We start from the raw sequence: 20129 nt of genomic DNA, 5'->3' as shown, positions 1-20129 counted from the left end.
TCTCTCTCTAGAGATAATCACTATTCTGAATTTAGTTTGTGTCAGTGCCAGATATTTAAAAAAAATATTTCTATTACAGGTTTATCTTTCCACAAACAATATATTTTATGTTTTTAATGTTTTGCTGACTAGAAAAATATAAAATTATTATAGTTCTTCACATGATTCTCCATGTGGAAAAATGCAGTAATTTTATGATTTTTTATTTTACTAAGCATGACATTAAAAACATATATATTTTTGACATAACTTTCTGACCTAATAACATAAATTGAAGTGGCTTTTAAACTTTTTTGACTGTAATCTACAGAATGATGTATATTTTGCATTTTGACCTAGTGCGTATCATTTACGTGTGAGTATATTTATGTGATATGTGATATATAATACTGAAAAATAGTTTCTCCAAACCATAGTCTCCTGTACTCTGTATGATATGCAGTCATCCCTCAGTATCCATGGGGGGTTGGATCCAGGACACAACCCCCAACCCCCAACCCCCAACCCCCATGGATACCAAAGTCCGTGGATGTTCATGTCCCTGATACAAAATAGTGTAGTATTTGCATCTACATTTCCAACTGTATACTCTAAATCATGTCTAGATTACTTATGATACTTAATACAACGTAAATGCTATGTAAATAGTTATTATACTGTATTTTTTAGAGAATAATGACAAGAAAAAAGTCTGTACATGTTTAGTACAGCTACAGTTTTTTTTGAATATTTTTGATCTGTGTTTGGTTGATTCCATAGATGTAGAACCCCTGGATATGAAAGGCCAACTGTATTCCCTTATTTTCTAGCTTATTCATTTTTAAAATGCTTGTCTCAGACTTATTAAATTGATTTTTTAACCTAATAATAGGTTGCCAGCCATGATTTGAAAAACATTAATCTGAGATTAATCTCAGATTTTGATCTAATCGTAATTAATCTAAACTTAAGTTGATTTTAATATATAAACATAAGCTTTTCTAATATAATAAAGATGCTTCAAATAGTAAGGCAATGTGTTAAAATAACATCTTTTACATAAGATTTGATTATATTCATTTTAGCTAATTCATTCTGAATGTATGTTTTCTATAAATGAAATCCATTTAAAAATCAGATATTAATTAATTGAAGTGTTTAGAAAGGACATATTGATCAGTATAGAATATCTTTCAGTCCATTGTAACTGTGGTTTACTTGGAGGTAAGGAGGGCTGTCATAGTGTCAGGGAAGGGAGCTCTTGCTGGCTCAGGCATTGACCTCCAGCCCCTAGCCCTGTCACCAGTGAATGATACATAGCCTTAATAAGTTCTTTTTTCCTTCTGGTCCTCTGTTTCCTCACCTATTAAATGAGGGTGTTACCTAGCTCATCTTGAAAGTACTTTCATCCTGTGAAATATAAGATAACTAGCACCTGGGCCTCAAGTTGTTAAAATTTGTTGAGACTATAGCTGACGCAAAAGAACAAGGTTTTCTGTTGGAAATACTGGTTTTGCAGTTGCATTTGAGAAAGGGTTAAACAGATCATATTCAATTTACTGTGGTTTTGGCACAGAAATTATTCATCCATAGTAAAATCTTTTCAAAATAATCTTGACATCCCCAAGATCTCCCTACCTTTTTGTTGCCTCATCTCTCAGTGAGGGACAGGAATGTGAATGTATATGTGAATATATGTAAGTGCTGAGAATGGCAAAGCAATGTTCTTCATTTTGTTTCAGTTAAATGTTCTCATAAGCAAATCCAAAACTACAGAAAGAAATCTATACTTCCATAAGCCCCAGGGGACATTTCATGAGTCCCACACATTGCAGTATTCTGAGGCTTTTGAGAATTTTCCTTTTTAATGTAAATTATGTGTTTGTAATAGAGTGAAAACATACCACCTAAACTACATGTCCTTAAAATGGCACTTTTTATAATGAGTCCTTCATGTTCTGTTTGGTTGTATGTGTCTTTTAAAAAGCAGCAGTTTAAATTGCAGTTGGGGGTAAAATGGACCTTGGAGACCATCTCTTCCCATTTTGCTTTTAAGAAAACAGGGCAGCAAATGTTCTTGCCTACATCTCCAGATAGAGGCAAAGTTAGGACCAGATGCCTGGTTTCCTCCAGGTTTCCCATTTTCTTTAGATTTGTAGATTATTTGGGACTAGCCCTAGGTTTAAAGAGACTTGCAGACCCACTTCTAACTCATGTCCTGGGGGTGCGGGGGTGGGTAGACACATTAAAGAATGTGATTATTCTTAGAGTAGAGATCTGCTCCCACCTGAGGGACTAGTGAAGGTGGGTTTTTCCTTAAGGAAGCCAAGATAGGCATAAATTGCTGGGAGATAATATTCTCAACCATGGATGGCTGAGGCATAGGTTAGATTTCTTTTAACTCCTTTGAACATGTAAGAACTCAGCTGTCTCTCAACAGCAATATGCAAAGCATTGTTCACTTTTCTGTTGTTTCGGCAGTACTTTCCCACCTCTTGTAGAAGTGGATTGGAATTTCTGGACTTACGGTTTTTGATCTGTGGTAAATATTTTCACCTTGGCCCAGGGGCCAGATCTAACAATTATTTTGTGATTCTCTGTGCTTGGCACTGAGCAGGCATTATGTGGATTTCTGTGAATGAAGACTTTATACTTGTTACTATTTTATGCATTGCAAGTTATAAAATTGATTATCCTGAAATAGTAGGATTGATTTGTGAAGTAAACAAAATCTTTTTCTTTATATGTTAAAATACTACTAATGAATCTTTCTGTTTGCTCTTTCTCCGTTATCCCCTGCAGTATGCCGAGATTTTGCTGTCTTGGAGGATCACACCTTGGCTCACAGCCTGCAGGAACAGGAGAGTGAGTAATGACCCTCATTTGTGCTGCTTCAGTTTTGTTTTTTTAGTGGTAGCTTGAGGCTGGTTTCTTAGGGTGAGAAAGGAGAGAACACAGTCACCTGGTTACACTATCCATTCATCCTGAGGGATTTGTCTAGGCAAATGATGCCTGAGTAAAGAATGAAGTTTTGAATGTTTTGAAGTAAGACAGGCTGCTAGGGATTATAAGACTGCTGGGTTTATAGGAGGAAAAGAGGGGCCTGAACTTTTCCCTTGCCTTACAGTTATAGGAGGGAGACAGTGGTTGTAGATGTATCTGGGGTCCATGGAAGGCTGGCATAGGAATCTATTCCTGCCCCTAGAATAGGGACCTGAACATCTCTTCCAGGCAACTCTAGCATCTAAATTAGATCACAGTTTGTATTTTTCTGAATATTTATGCATTGTACTGATGGAAAGTAAATCTAAGTTGTATGTGTTATCTAAAAGTACTTTGTTGTGAATATGTGATTTGTGAATCAATAATTCACATGTCAGTATAAAAATTAAGTATTGAATAATGCAGTGAATAAATAGAGTAGCAACATATGTGGTACTATAAAGAGCACTGGCCCTGGCTTTAGAGTATTTGTGTACAAGTCATGGTGCTGCTACTTTTTTGCCATGTGACCAAAGGCAAATTGCTTAATCTCTTTGGACCTCTTTGTACTTAATGGAAGAATAGGGTAATAATTCCTGTGCTGCCTATTACACAGTGTCGTTGAGAGCATAAAATGAAGTGATGGATGTGAAGCTCTTTTTAATGGCAAAGCTTTTCTTAATTTTATTATGAAATTTATTACTAACAAGCCAAAACACTGTAATTCCTCTCCTCAATTTTTCTGTCCCAGTCGAGCATCATTTGGCATCAAACGTTCAGCGGAACCGTTTGGTCCAGCATGACCTCCGGGTGGCTAAGCAGCTCCAAGAGGAAGATCTGAAAGCCCAAGCTCAGCTTCAGAAGCGCTACAGAGACCTGTGAGGATTTGGAGAGTGGGGGGCAGTAACGTCAGGACTGGTTTTCTCTGTGGAGCCAGCAACCATGGCAGTAGAGAAGGAGACTCCTCTTATTCCTTTTACTGTTAGATTATAAATCCTATAGTGGCTATCCAGTAGTTTTCTTTGATTTGAAAAATTTTCTTTGTTGTTGGAACACTAGGTTTTGGGACATGTAGATTACAGTGTGAACTGCAACACTTTTAGCTGTATGACTTTGAGCCACCTGGTCAACCTCTCTGATTGTATTTTCCTTACCCATACATAACATGGGGAAAATAATCTCTATCCCTTCTGCTTCATAGTTTGTTTGGGGGATCCAGTGAAATAATGGACATCAAAGCACTTTATTAGTTGTATTGGATTCCTTCATTATTTCCTAGTTGTGCTTGTTGTTCTTACTTTCCTTGAGCCCCTTGCTTTTCTGTAGATAGCAGAATGTTCTGGAAAGCTCTGAATTGTACACTCAGTTCTCTTTATAATTCAGTGTCTGACAAAACTTCTCTCAATCTCCTCCTTTAATAAATAAATGAAAATCATCATTTCTAAGGTTCCTTTCAGCACAATGGCTTTTTGCTCTTTCTCAATCTGTTAAAGCTCCCAGGGTACATTTCTTCTTTGAGAGTGGCTCTTAACCTAAATCTCTCATGGTAGACCTAACCATAAGATATTATGTTCAGGAGGAAGGGGTAAAAGGAGAAATGAAGGGATCCCTTAATTTACTTGAGTATCATGTTTAAATAAAACAGGAAGGCCAGCTATTTTTGCAGCCTTTGAGGAAGAGTTTGTCTTTCTGTTTACTATTAATATTTGTAGAGAGGAGAGGACTTTATTCATCATTTCATTAAGCTTCCTTATTTTGAAAATAGACACCGTTATTGACTGATGCTAAACTTGGAACATACAAAAGTCACTGGAGACCGTAGATAACAGTAAGACATAGATAGCCATTGCCTTTAAGGGTCCCAGGAAAACATCCTGAGCATGCTATGTATCTGGAGATACAAGCATGTGTCCCTGAGAATCGAATTGTAAATTTCATGCCTATGAAGAGAGAAGAGACCTGGAAAAGCTTCACAAGACAGGTGATATGTTTCATATGAAACTTGAAGGTTTATTGGGAGTTTGTCGTGATAATGGGGAAAACCATTCTAGCCAGGAGGAGTAGCATGCATAAGGGCAGCAGGTGAAAGGACATGGAATCTCGTGTTAGCTGTAAGAAGTTCAGTGTTGCTGGAGTGGAGAATGTGAGTAGGAGCATAAGTAGGAGACAAGGCCAGAAAAGTAGTCAAAAGCTGGAGCAAAAAGGTCATACAAGCTATGTTAAGGGATTTCGGTTTCAAAGATTTTATATTATGAGGAATAGAGAACCATTGAAAAAGTTTTATGTTTTTATTTTGGGACCCACTCTGGGGACTGGGTGGTTAAAAACTCAGCGGGGGCAAGATTAAAGGCAGGTATTGAGCACTGGTCAAATTAAGAGATGATAAGTCTTGAATTGAGGACAGTGGTGACAGAAATATAGAGAAAGGAGGGAGATGATAAGGCCTAAAGTTGAAGGTAATAGTAACAGACATATAAAGAGGAAGAGACAGATTTGAGATGTTTTGAGACTTGATGTCACAGAAATTAAGGTGAGAGCTACAGCTAGAATGTTCTAGAATTCTAAATTAGTACTCTTTATGTTATTCACAAATCTCTGTTAGGAAGACCAGTTCAGAGGTTAATATAGAAGTTTTAGATCCTGAATTAGGGTAATAACAGTGTGTGTAATGAGGTTATTCAGAGATTATGAATACAAACCATTGTAAAATATAAATCAGGAGTTGGAGAATGATATTTTATAGGTTTTAAATGAGAATAACCAAGTATTACTATTTCTGCCTGGGATTCCAAGGTTTTGGAAGTGTTCTTGGCTGAAATAAATAAGTTAGAAAGGAAGTCTTTCAGTTTTTACTCCCCGGCAATCTTGAAAGCTGGACTTCCTAGGAAGAATGAAATGCTATGGTATTTAATGAACTGGAACCTTTCACTTAATCTGGGTACTGGGGCTGCTGTCCAAAGTCAGTCAAAATTGTTTACTACTCCTTTCTCATTTTTGCTTTCTTAGGATTCTGTGTAATTAGCTGACTGAACCAGAGCTGATCCTTTTTGGAAATATGGTTTGAAATCAATAAACTCAGCTGAAACCTGACTTTTTTATTTTCTGTATCAGGAGATATATCTTCTGTGTCATTTGTGACCTTTAACACTTCATTTGGGTTTACCTTCTCTGCTGTGCTTCTGCTTTCTCCCCATTTATTATCACCTTGGATGTAGTTAGTAGTCACTTCTATGTACATTTTATATTAATTTGGGAGATCAAGGTAGAGAAGTCTTTGAAAAGGGATTTTTAATTATTGTAAGTAAGTGAATAAAAAGAGGGACTATAAATAGAAATTGCTCTGAGTAAATTTTTGTTTATTTTGGTTTCTTCGGTTTGAATAAGAATCCTAGAATACTGAGACTTGTAATATGAAGTTACTAAGTCTAAACTTTTTTATAGCTTATAAAGTGGCAGGAGAGGGCATGATATAGTTACCAGTGAGAGAGGCAGGACCAGAAATCACATCTGCAGACTTCTGTCTAGTGATTTTCCTACTGATTCTAAAAAAGTCTTGCCTTTTCTCACTTGTGCTCTTTGTCTTGTATTCTCTTGTTCTCTTTTTTCCTTGTGTGTGCAGAGTGTTTAATTGGCATTAGCCAGAGAGGCTTCTACTAGAGACCAAAGCTGTGGAATATACACTGATATTTTTCCCCCTTTTAAAGTATCATTTTTTAATATTCCTTGTTAAAAGTGAGAAAAAAATCCAGATAATTAAAATATTTATAAAAATCATTTTAAATTCTTACCAGCCACCTCCAGGTGACCATAGTATAATTGACATTTTAGTGAGTGCACTCCTAAACTTTTTTTGTGTACTTTGTATTTGGATATTTGTGTATGTTAATCTCATAGTCTATATTTGCTTTAGCAGAATCTCGAGAAAACATATCTTTCTTGTATGGAGCTTTCCATTGTAGTATGTGGAGATCAGATTTTAGCTCTGCCACATATTTTCTTTGTGATCTTGGGGAAATGATTTAACTTCTCTGGCCCTCAGTTTTCTCATCTGTAAAATGTGACAATATCAATCTCTTTGCATCTTTATCTTGAGGATTGAGGTAAAAATATGAACTTTTCATAGTGAATATTCAATAAATTATGTTTATTTTTAGAAAAAATTATTCCTTATTTTCTTTATTCATGTTGTTTTTACCTTTGCTTTTTAGTGAACAACAAGACTGTGAAATTGCTCAGGAAATTCAGGAGAAGCTGGCTATTGAGGCAGAGAGACGACGCATTCAGGAGAAGAAGGATGAGGTACAACTTAATGTCCCTCAACCCCACAGAAAAAGGGGTGCTTAGCTCTGGAGGAAATATTTTTTGTATTCATGGGCTCAATGAGGGGTTGCTGGATGGGCAGCAGAACTCTCCTTATTTGGGATATAGTAGTTCTAGCATTTTCGTCTGTGGACCACTTTTTTTTCCCTGTTGATCACTTGCATAAGTGGTAAAGTCTGGAGAGATGATAATTGAGAATTTGATGCAAGGCATGAATTAGTTTTCCTAGGACTGCTGTAACAAATTACCACAAACTTGACTTACCACAACAGTAATTTATTCTCTCATAGTTCTGGAGGCTAGAAGTCTAAAACAAGGTGTTGGCAGGATCATGGTACCTCTTGGGAAGGATCCTTCCTTACCTCTTCCTGGCTCCTGGTGATTCCTGGCAGTCTTTGGCATTGCATGGATTGTAGCTGCATCAGTTCAGTCTCTGTCTCCATTGCCACATGGCCTTCTTCCCTGTGTGTATTTTTGTATTCTCTGGTCTTCTTGTAAGGACCTGCCCTAATCCAATGGAACTTCAGTTTAACTAATTATATCTGAAAGACCTTATTTCCAAATAAGGTCACATTCTGAGATTTGAGTAGAAATGAATTTTTGGGAGGTACTGTGCGGCTCACTATAAGGCACCTGTCCCTGGCTTATTCTTGCAGTGTTAGAGAGAGTAGACCTTGACTGGAGCCTTAACAGTCCCTGTGAGAGACCAGGAGTTGACATTGCTCTCACTCTTTCTCTTTTTCTTAATGGTTTCCTTTCCTATGAACTGTTGGCTCAAAAAAACTAATCTGTTTGATTTGATATATATTTTTAAATTCTATTGTTTTTAAAGCTGAAAATGACTAAAATTAGCAATAGTCTATTTGGTTTATGAGAAGACTAGAATTTATAGTTAACTATTATTTCCTTTTAAGTTAGATTTTTAGCACTTCTTATAAAATTCATTTCAGTTTGCATCAATTCTATCTTCTTTCATACCTATTACGCTGTTCTTGGCCACTGACTTGATTTATAAAAGAGAAGAAAATAATTTATCATTTTATAGTAGGGTAACCATATGATTTGTTATGTACCTAGAAACACTTTTGGGAGTTAAAGGGGATGCTGTTAATAATTACATAAACTGGGACTGTACTGGGTAAACTGGCACTTGTGATCACCCTATTAAATAAATATTATTATAGTCATCAGTAAACTAGCATACATATTATGCTACTTCCACTGAGCCACCCTTGTTCCTACAAGACTTCTTGTTCATTGCCACATGAGTGAGAGACAGCTGGTGTAAATGTATTTACTTTTATCTTTGAGAAACAAACCATGACTATGTGATAACCAGAACTGCAAGTAAGAATTAGGGATTATTTTTGACCCTTTCTATTATCAACACAGAAGGCTTTTTCTTACTACATAATGTGTTGCCTCTCTGTAGAAAAGACTTTGCTTTGGGGATGAAACTAGAACTGAAAGCGTCTATTTTAAAGATAACTGAGTAATGAAGTTGGCTCTTTATAAATGCTGCTGGTATCCTGTGGTCCTTTTTCCCATTTAGGGAAAAACAGGATAGAAAGAGAAACCAAAACACTTTATTTTAGGCATGTAGAATCTAAATAGTAATCAGAATAAGTAATCTCATGGTAAGACTATATAAAGTAAGCAGTGTGGTGATTAATTCCATTTTTCAGATGTTGAAATTAAGCATTAAAGAAGTTAGTGATTGGTCCCAAGTTAAAATAAAATGCTGCAGAAGTGTCTGTACAATTTCTGACTGACTACTTCTGACTTATATATACTGTGGCACAACATAAAACATATGGGCCTGGGAATTAGACTGACTTGGGTTTGAATTTTAGCTCTTTAACGTATACTTGTGTGACTTTCAGCATCTCACTTAATACAGAACCTCAGGTTCCAAAACAGGCAAGTCATGATATTTGTACATAGCCTAAAGGGCTGTTGTGGGGCTTAAATGAGATCATATGTATGTGGTATCCGCTATGTGTTAATAATTGCTCTTTTCTTTTTGCTTTCTTGCCAGGTGTTTTTCTCATAATTCTGCCCCTTTTAACAACCCTGATTTCTCTTATAGAGAGATACATGCTAGATAAGAAAGGAGAAAATTACTCAAGCTTAAATGTGTTCCAATATGGTGTGATTTGAGAGGTCTTCAGGTGTTTACTTGCCTTTATAGGCCCCCCCATAAGCTTGACCTCCACTACTGTTTGACCTACTGAAATGTTCCTCCTTCCCCAACAGAAAACCATTTGTGGAGGTTTAATGAGACTAGCATAGCCTTTGAAAACTTCATTCAGACTTTTTGACTTTTCAACTCATGCTTAAGATGAGAAGATGGCTACTGTGCCAAGACACTCTTTTATTGTAGAAAAATGTAACTTTCAGCTAACTAGTATGTTGTTAATATTAAATGAACAAAATGTGCATGAGTAAAGTTTGTCATTGAAGGATGTATGAAAATGCTTGTTTATTTTAGTCCGTTGGAAACAGGATGCCTAAAAGGCAGAGGAGACTAAGACTGAGACGATAGCGCTAATTCTTCTAACCAGCTTTTGAAAAAAGCATTGCCTGTTTGTCACTTACAAACTGTTCAAGTTCTTTTTTTTCCCCCTCTCCTCTCTGCCTTTCACTTCCCTGTAGAGTTTGCTCAGTTGATAAGTTCTTACTGAGCAGCAGGCTGTGGAAAATTCCTCTCTGGATTTTTACCCGAATGTCTTTTAGAGATTTTGGGGGTTAACTTTCTTGGGTTGTTTGTAACCCCGAAAAATAACTGATCATAGAGACCAAGGCCCCTTTCCTCTTGGGACAGAGATCTTTTATTCTGAAAAACATTGTGCTTCTGCATGAGAAGTAGTGGAATTATACAACTTTGTGTGGGTGAATTAGCATTTCTAGCTTTTTTATGATATAATTTTATTGTGTTTGTTAACAGAACACAGATGTAAGAAAAGTAGCATTTCCATGCAAGGAGACAGATGTGGAAAGGCAAAGAAAGAAAAATTTTTTTTGTCATCTTATTTACTGTCTCTCTCTTTTTTTTTTATTTCAAGATATTATGGGAGTAAAAACATTTTGGTTACAACTAATAACTTTGCCTCACCCAAGCCAGGGCTAGAGGCGTGCTCTTCTCCCATACAGTGTGTACTGCATCCATTAATTGTGAGTTTACCCTCCCCCACCCCCCCACCTGACCAAAACCCAATGAATATTTTTACTACCATGTGAGCACCTTAGTGTTGATCAGTTAGTACCAATTTGATGACGAGTATATGTGCTTGTTTTTCCATTCTTGTGATACCTCCCTTCGAAGGATGGGCTCAAGCGCTATCCAGGATAATATAAGAGGTGCTAGATCAACATTGTTTTTTGTAATTGAGTAGTATTCCATAGTATACATATACCACATTTTATTAATCCACTCATGGATTGAAGGGTACTTGGGTTGTTTCCACATCCTTGCAATAGTGAATTGTGCTGCCATAAACATTTGAGTGTGGATGTCTTTATTATAGAATATCTTTTGTTCCTTTGGGTTATTTAATGTCTATTTCACTCTTCTGTCTTTGTTTCTTTCTTTTTATTTATTTATTTTATTATTATTACTGTTTTTTAGAGATAGGATCTCACTCTGTTGCCCAGGCTGGAGTGCAGTGGCATGATCACAGCTCACCATAACCTCAAACTCCTGGGCTTTAGCCATCCTCCTACCTCAGCCTCCCTAGTAGCTAGGACTACAGGCACATGCCATCACTGCCTGGCTAATTTTTTTTTTTTTTTTGGTAGAGACTGGGTTTCACTGTATTGCCCAGGCTGATCTCGAACTCCTGGCCTCGAGATCTTCCTGCTCCAAGTGCTGGGATTACAGGTGTGAGCCACTGTGCCTGGCTCTTTTTATTTTTTAAACTTAATGTCTTGAATGTACTAGTTGAATTCTCTCTAGGCTCCCTATTGAAGGGGCTTGTAGCCTTTAGGAATACTGGACTGTATGAATTTGTGACTAATAACAGTGGATTAATTCTTAATTTCATTGGGATCTTTCTTTTCAGACACAGCATAAGCATTTGTTAGTGTTATTCAGTGAGAGCCAAGGAGTGTGTTTAGTTGATTTAACTTATTCTTAAATAAAATTCTAAGTTTGTGTGTGTGTATCTATGTGTGTGTGACTGTGTATAGATATGTGTGTGTGTGTTGTGTGTACCAAGATTTAAATATATGTGAACGTGCAACTATTTTAGGGAAAAACTTTTTTTCTTCTTAAGTAAACATTAACATGGCCAAACATGTCATGAAAAGTTTGTAGTACTAGCCCAGCAATTTGAAGCTATTTATTATATGAAGTGTTCAGGGACAAATTTTGTAACCAATTTACATTAAAAAATGAATCTAGTGTGAACCATGGTATTTATTCATAGCCCCCATAATGTGATTAGAATTTCATGTTCTGAAAGAATATTTATATATTCTTTGGTAATATTTAGAGACCAGCTCAAATAGCCATATATGTTAGCTATTAAAAATTTTCCTCCATTTAGGCACTTTAAAAATAATGTTTATGCATATGTAGGCCAGGTGGCTTACGCTTGTAATCCTAGCACTCTGGGAGGCTGAGGCAGGAGGATCTCTTGAGGTCAGGAGTTTGATACCAGCCTAACCAAGAGTAACACTCTATCGCTACAAAAAATAGAAAAATTGGCCAGGCATGGTGGTGTTCCCCTGTAGTCCCAGCCACTCAGGAGACTGACAGGAGTTCAAGGGTTCGGTGAGCTGTCCTGAAGCCATTCTACTTCAGCCAAGAGAATGAGACTCTGTCTCAAAAAAAAAAAAAAAAAAAAAGTGTATATATAACCAGAAAGGGAAGTGGTGGGAGGGAGGCTTCTGGTTGAGAAAATTCTTTCTCTCTCTTTTCCTAGTTATATTGATATTTTACATTCATAGAATTGGTATTATCCTATTAATATATTCCTGGTTTTGTAGGATAATCCTTTTGGGATTATACCTGACTTGAGATCTCTACTGAGTTAGATGTCAATTTATTAATTGCTAGTTAATGAAGTTTAGAAAGCTAATGGAATGATTTTCTTTTTTTTTTTTCCTCTCATAGTCTTTTGATAATCATATTTTTATGTTTTCTTTTGGTTATTTTTAAACTCAGGATTTTCTTTTTGAAACCCACTGCCATTGTAGGATAGAAGTGAAAACTTTAAGGGAGAAGTAACCCTGATAGATTGAGCATCTGTAATCTGAAAATCTGAAATCCAAAATGTTCCAATGAGCATTTTCTTTGAGTATCATGTCAGTGGTGCTTCAGAAAGTTTTAGATTTAGGAGCATTTTGGATTTTGGATTTTCAGATTAGGAATACTTAACCAGTAAACCATAAAAATACCCCACAGAACCCAACACCATGTTTCAGTAATTTGTCATCTACTTGGGGAAGATGTGCAGGGCTCTTCTGTGCTTCATCACACCTCATTTGTATTAATGCCTCTCTTAGAGCCCTCATCTTTGCATGTCTTACATTATGGTAATCGTTTTGCTTTTAACACTTAGTACATAAGAACTTTAAGAACATTGACCATATAACCAGTTCCCTACTGGTCTGTAGCATGATGTTTGCCCCATTGAAGGGAATCAGTAAATCTATGTTTTCTTTAAAATTGCTTTCCTCTAGCATTCTAGAGATCCTTAACTGTGCCCTTTCTTTTGGTTGTAGTTTCAAATTTTCCAGAGTTGGGTGAGCTTGGATAACAGAAAAGGGAGAGGTGATATACAATGGGTAAATTCCCATTCCAATAAATGTCTTTACTAGGAAGTTTTTTAAGGAACAGGGTTATTTTTACATATTAGCCCAAAGTAAGTCCACCTGATTAGAAAATAATTAAAAATGATTTTGAAGGGGCTTAAGAGTTCTTTTAGATTTGTTTTCCCAAGTTATGTTATGTAGGACATTAATTCTATAAGGTTTTTTTTTTTTAATGTAAAAAGAGGCTTATTTCATAAAGTAAATTTGGAAAATCCTAGGTTAAAAGAGGATAACAGGTTTCTTTTCTTTTATCAAAGTTTTAAAATATGCTGAGGTATATTTTAAAGAGTTAAATATGATGCATGCCTTCTGTTGAATGCCATGTTTTTTTGGAGAACCTTTTGGGACCTGTGTTCCCAGGAACAGACCTTGGGAAGTGCTGTTCTGGACTAACCGTGACCAGCATAGAGGCTGAGGACCAAGGAGGTTGTTTTTGTCAAAGGTGACTAAGCTGGTTAGCTATATCCAAGTACTGTGACTAATAATTGCCATCTTTAGCTTGTTTTAGGGGAAATTATTGATACTTCATGTTGAAATCATCTAACTGAACTCATTGCACCATAATGGTGGAAAGCAGCTAGGAGAACTGACTTGTGCTAAACCCTAGCTGTAATTTAGTTGCAGTTTTCTGTTGAATGTTTTATCTTTTCCTTCCTCAAGCCTAGCAAACCTTTTCTTCTTACTGGAATAGAAGCTCACTCAAAAAAGAGCTGAGAGCTTAGAAGAGTGAAAAGGTTTGGGTGCTTAAGTTATACAACATATTATAATGATTATTATTTTTCTAGTTAATTAAAAGCACTTCCTTTGACTAGCCAATATGTAATAAAGAAGGGGCATAATTTTTGTTTCTCTCCTGGTTCTTTACATTGGGAGGGTGGCTTATTACTATGTATTCATTAGGACTAAAGTGAATAGCAGGAAAGCAATTATAAGTCCTTGGAGTGTAGTTTAATAATTTCTGATGGCAGTTGGGCCTGATAATTTTCCTTTATATTTTTTCCTCAGTTGTAGCAGGGGAAATTTTTGTTTACTGTAAGCCAAACCACTTAGGAAAATGTACTGTCGGATGCTTAATAAACATAACAACTCAGGGAAGTGTTTACATTTCTTTCCACTTCTTCAACAAACAATATAGGAATTTGGAAAATTCTATAAGAAATAGTAGTGTTTGAAGAACAAGCTATCTGTTCCACCCATCTCTCTTCCTGGCTAAATAATATATTACTTTGTAAGACATCAAAGGTAATGAATCTGGCACAGGGACTGGCACCTGGTAAACACTGACCGATTTATTAACATGATACATTAGGAGTCAAAGACATTTGATTTTAAGATTAAATCATTCAAACTTTCCATTATACAGATAAAGAATTAAAGCCCCCCAAAATTCATATCAGTAGTTACTATTTCTCTCCCAAAATCTCTTTAAAGCATTTCTGGCATGAACTGGAAAGAAAAAGAGAATCGTCTTAACTTTCAGATGTAAGGGATAGTTTTTCCATCAAAGTCCTAGAAATTCAGAGTTTTATTCACGAAAGTATACTTGTGTTAAGTAGGAGTGTATCACTTACCTCCCATTCTGAGTTGTAACATTTTGTGAATGCCCATTCAGGAGTCTGAAGTACTATTCATGAAAAGTATACTTGCATTAAGTAGGAGTGTATCCCTTACCTCCCTTTCTGAGTTGTAACATTTTGTGAGTGCCCATTCAAGAGTCTGACATTGTATCCTGGGCTTTTCCATAGATTATTTATCTATCTATATCTGTCAATATTTATCTATGTATCAAGGATACATATATATATATATATATATATATATATGTTGGTTAGAAGCAATGTGTTAATGGTACATTTTAAGTTTGAATTTAGCATTTATTTAACATAAAATCAGATTTGTAAGGCTATTTTGAGGAAAAGTAAAAAAACAGGTGAGGATATGGATAACCATTGCTAATTTACCTAGCCTCAGCATCCAAATTTGTTTGTGCATAGATGTGAAAAACGTTCTGCTTCACTGAGATGAATTTTTTTTTTTTACTATGCCTTGAAGTCTTAGGGTATTCTTCATTTGGATATATCATAAAATTTGAGGAAGAATAGTTCTTGCTTCAAATTTCCATCATTAACATTTAAGTACTTCTTGTTTTCCTTATTATAAATAGAAAGATATAATAAGTATCTCAAACTATGTATGATTGTTATTACCATTTGCACCAGTGAGTATTGTTGCCACATTTGTATGAGCCTTTACGAATCTGATGAGTGCTCTGGACTTTTCTCATTGAAAGTGTACATGAGCACATACATTTATATGCTATTTCATGAGACTTTCACGGAAATAATTCTCAGATTCAGAACACCGTCACTCTGCAGCTCAAAACCATTAGTAACCCTTCATCCCCTACATTATAGACTCCATACTTCTTAAGATTGTCTGTAAGAAGTGCCTATGATCCAGCCTTAGACTGTTTTTTTAGCTTCACCTTTCTCCACAACACCCCACATCTATGTTCTAATTGGACTATCGGACATTGCTTAGATTGATGCCCATTAAAATGTTCATAACTTTTTTCACCCTGCTTTGCCTATTGGAATTCAGTTCTTTGTTCAAAGCCTAATGCAATGAAAAGTGTTATACTAAATCTTTCAAGCAAAAATAATATTCTCTCTTTTATACTCCCATAGACATCTTAACTCTTTTTTGAGACATTTTTAAATTTAATTTTATTGTCATTATTTTCATGCACTTTTATTTTCATAAAGGGATTATAATCTTTTGGGGAGCAGGGTTGGAATGTTATTCATCACTCTGTCCCTCACAGTGCCTTGCACATAGTAATTCCTAAAAATTTGCCTAGAGATGAAACAGGTGGGAGACAGGAGGAAAATTGTTTTCTCTTTTTCAGTAAAGACAGTGGTACTGTAATGCAAACCTAAATCAGAATCACCTGGAGAAGTCTTTTTAAAAGTTTTAAAATTAAATGATAAATATAATTTATAAAGTTTTATAGATTACTGCATGCAAACTTAATCATCAGCTTGGAAAAAGGGCCCACAAATATGTATTTTAAAAATCCTGTTGTATAACCAACCAGCTTTAGGAAGTACCATGGTTTGAATGTCTTCAGATTATGTTAAATCTAAATTTCTATTAAAAATCAGCCTAGCTCATCTAGGTCATATGCCACTCCTTTTGAGCAATCATCTGTGGCCTTTGGGTGGCATGAAATAAATCCCAGAAAGTCTGGAGAGCCATGGACAGAGCTCATAAAAACATAGCAGTGGAATGTCAAACTCCACTATAAACGTTTGTTCATTCTCTGGTAATATTTCCATTCCCTCTTGTCTTTGCAGGACATAGCTCGCCTTTTGCAAGAAAAGGAGTTACAGGAAGAGAAAAAGCGAAAGAAACATGTTCTAGAGTTCTCTGGAGCCAATGTTTATGGAGATAATTACTGTTACGAAGACGGAGGTAATAATACATATCGTGATCTCTTCTACCTTTAGACTCAATAGTAAGATACCCCTTTAATTTTGTTTATAAAGTGACCTGGGAATGTTTCTCTTATCCCTAGGCACTGAGTGTATTTAGATTTGTCAGGATTCTATTTGAATGTGATGAATTCATCTGTTCCTTAATTGGACAACCAGAGCCATTTTTATGACTGTTAAAATTTGAATATAGTTTTATAAAGATTAGCATGCATTCTTTTGTGCTGTAGTCACTTGGAATGCTTTGTTACATTCTAAATACATAAAGTGGGGTGTGGAAAATGATGGGTGAGTCTCTGGACTTAACCTTTGTCAAGGAAGTCTGGGCAGTGCTGTTTGAAGCAGCAAAGTGGTATGAATGAAGAACATACACAATGCGTCAGTTACTGGGTAACAAAGCTTTTTTCTGTGCTTTCTTGTCTTTTAAACCTAGGCCAAGGGTTTAGCCTGTTGATGACAAACAATGCTAAATTTTAAGATTTACTGTGCATTTTTTGCTTTTGATGCTGTCTTTGCTGTTTGATTACCGTATAGAATAATTTCTGAGGGAGAGAAGTCCTTTCAGAGTTTCACTTCTCTAGTGTCTACTTTTGCAGTGTGGTGAAGGTGTGGTGGTGGCAATGTGGTGGCGGTGATTCTTTATCTTAAAAATGTGTTGGGAAATGAGTATTTGCAAGTATCGTTCATTCCTTCTTAAAGATCTGTCAAAATAAAGACATTTCCTGCAGTTTCAAGCGTTGATATTTATTGACATTCAGCTTGGAAAACATACTTAGGATAACAAGTGAACAAAACCTAAAGGCAATTTCTAGAGAGTAAAAATTTTAAGGTCAGTGATCCTAAAGGACCTTGTAAACCAATTATCATCTGATTTTCTATAATTCCATTATATAAGGTAAGTATGTGTTTGTCTTTGATGAATAGAATGAAAGCAGTGCATATGTAGATGGCAGGATTATTATCGTTTGAGTATAATCTTGCCCAGTGACATTTTTTGCTCTAAATTTACCATAATCAGTTGTGCTCAGCTCTGTGGCCTGTTTAATAAGCGGGTTGATTTTCTGTTTATTGCTTGATACATTCTTACTTTGTATGTAAAATGCTCATCTCTTTTTTGGTAGTCATTTTCCTTATACTAGTTGTTCTGATGAAATTATATATTACATCATTTAAAGAGAGAAATTATTGCCATATTTTGCTATACTAGAGAACAGAAGGTAAAGAATTACTCTTCGGCTTCAATTAAAATCTTAGAAATGTGGTCTGGAGTTTTTCCTTTGTTTTTATTTTAAATTCTGCACTAGGGGCATATTCACTATAAAAGTCAATATTTTAGACTTTTAAGTCTATAAAAACATTAGGATGGCGAGTAATTAAGTATACTAAAGTATTAATTTTAGCCTTTTCTCTAATAAAGCCTTATACTGACTTAAATTGAGACAGAAATCTATTTGCTTTGACCAGAGTACTGTCATCCTGATTTATCTTTCTAGAACAGGAGACTATGTTAACAATTAATTTGGTGGTTTTCGGATACACCTAAAACTTAAAAAAAACCCCTATATTTTAACTACTTTTGTAAATTTGTAAATAGTAGAATATATGCTTGTTTGGGGGTGGGGATTGAGGGAATATTGAGGAATGGGAGGTGGTGACCTCCTGAGCACGTGTGTAAATACTTGAATTTCTTTTACCTCAGCTGTTCTGTTGTTAGTAGATTAAATATTGCTGAACATGCTGTCCTCATTTATATGCCTTTGAATTAGACCAGGGTGAGTTCCACAGAAACCATATTACAATTCAGCTTATCTTTACAAAGCAATCTTTATGTTCTTTGCAGTGGTCCTTTCCCAACACATCTAGGATATTCTTTAATTATACTCCTCTATATTTATGTATAATTTGATTTTTGCTTTACTTAATAATTGCAGTATGTCATTATAGAAATGGTCATCTCTTCTACTTTTATTTAAATTAAACTTTAATAAATTAATCTTTTAAATGATCATTTGTAGAATTCCTACAAACTTGAAATTATCCAAAACGCTTATCAAATTTATATCAACTGTTAAATGGTATAAATTATTCACTAGTGAATCCATGTTTTTCTTTCAAAGCCACTTACCTGTATTACAGTCATATTAGTGATTAGTCATTGTCTGTGGGGTCATAAGACCATGGTTCAAGTTTTATCCCTTTCTTAGAACAATTATAATTTTAATGAAATTTTCTATTATAATTACTCTAAATATTTTTCTCATCTGTAACATAGAGATTATAAAAATAAGTCCTTCACATGGATGTGGAGAAGATCAAATAATGCAATTTGATGAAGGACTTGTAAACTCTATTGTTTATACATATATCAATGTTATGTGTGTATAATGTATTTTTGTATATCTAAACAAAAATCTTATTTTGAAAGAAACATGGAGGCATGCATATAAAATATATATATGTATATGTGTATGTGTGTGTGTATATGTATATGTATGCGTATGCTTTGGCAATGAGGGAGTTAATTATATTTGCCAAATAATGTGGTCTCAAGAAGCATACAAGTCTCAGTTCTCAACTGGAAGGTTTTAAAGGATTCAAACACTTCCCCACCTCTATTTTTTTTTTTCTTTCCCAGACTTAAAAGCTATCACAGTAGATGAGCTAGAGAATAAATATTTTTTGCCAGTCATCCGTATGAAAATGAAGTGGCAACTCTTTAATAATTCCTGCAACACATTTCCCTAAAGTAAAATCAGTTAAATTGTTTAGAAGGAATTAAAAACAAAAACTACCATAGTTTCACAAATCAATGTCAAAAAAAAAACCCTTCTTGTTTCTTTGTGCTTAAAGGTGAGCTTCACTTTTGCAGCTGTCTGTGGGCATATTGGTGTTTACATTGCAAACCATTATTTCTTGGAATGTGGTCATCATTTAACTAGCTGGTCAGTGTTATATTAATTTACAGCAGTAGTAAGTTGATTCTTTCTCAGTTGTCAAGATAGACTTAAAATAATAGTTAGGGTAAAAGAGTAGATACTTTTTTATCACAGAGAATAATTGTCCTGTTTCTCTTTTGATTTATTTAAAATATAAATTTAATCATAAATTCTTAAGATACATACTTTAAGGACTGTTTAGAAGACAAATTTTAATCTAAATTTATCTTTGAGGCAAATTTCCTTTTCTTGTGGAAAACTCAAGAGGAAACAATTTCAAGTTTTTGAGCAGAAGCTTTTGGTATCGGTGGTGCATTTAGCACTTATCTTCTCACTCCATTTATTAGATTAACAATATCAAATGAAAGAAATAATTTAAAAAAAAGAAAAAAACAAAGAAAACATATAGTTCTTTATTTCATCTACATCTCACTAAATTATGGTAGTTGTTTTAAATGCAATTCAGCAAGTGGTTAATTCCGGCAAGGAATGTATCTTAGCTCTCTTAGCAATTTTCCATGGAATTAGGATTTCTTGTTATTATTTCAAAAGTGTAGTAAAAGTTAATTATTAAATTACATAATTATATATTAAAATCAAT

General features: G+C 35.0%; 1 protein-coding gene across 2 annotated transcripts in view; it reads left to right on the top strand.

Moving 5' to 3' along the window:
• Positions 1-20129, top strand: part of CCDC50 (coiled-coil domain containing 50) — a 67820-nt gene that overhangs the window by 32253 nt on the left and 15438 nt on the right. For both annotated transcript variants that reach the window (XM_069472777.1, XM_069472778.1), the window contains exons 2-5: positions 2782-2844; positions 3713-3839; positions 7170-7260; positions 16455-16572. In XM_069472777.1, coding sequence (XP_069328878.1) covers positions 2782-2844; positions 3713-3839; positions 7170-7260; positions 16455-16572 — 399 coding nt within the window. The remainder of the gene's footprint in view (positions 1-2781; positions 2845-3712; positions 3840-7169; positions 7261-16454; positions 16573-20129) is intronic.

This window comes from Eulemur rufifrons, chromosome 7, assembly GCF_041146395.1.
Source record: "Eulemur rufifrons isolate Redbay chromosome 7, OSU_ERuf_1, whole genome shotgun sequence".
Taxonomy (NCBI): Eukaryota; Metazoa; Chordata; class Mammalia; order Primates; family Lemuridae; genus Eulemur; species Eulemur rufifrons.
This window is presented reverse-complemented; position numbering and strand designations above follow the sequence as displayed.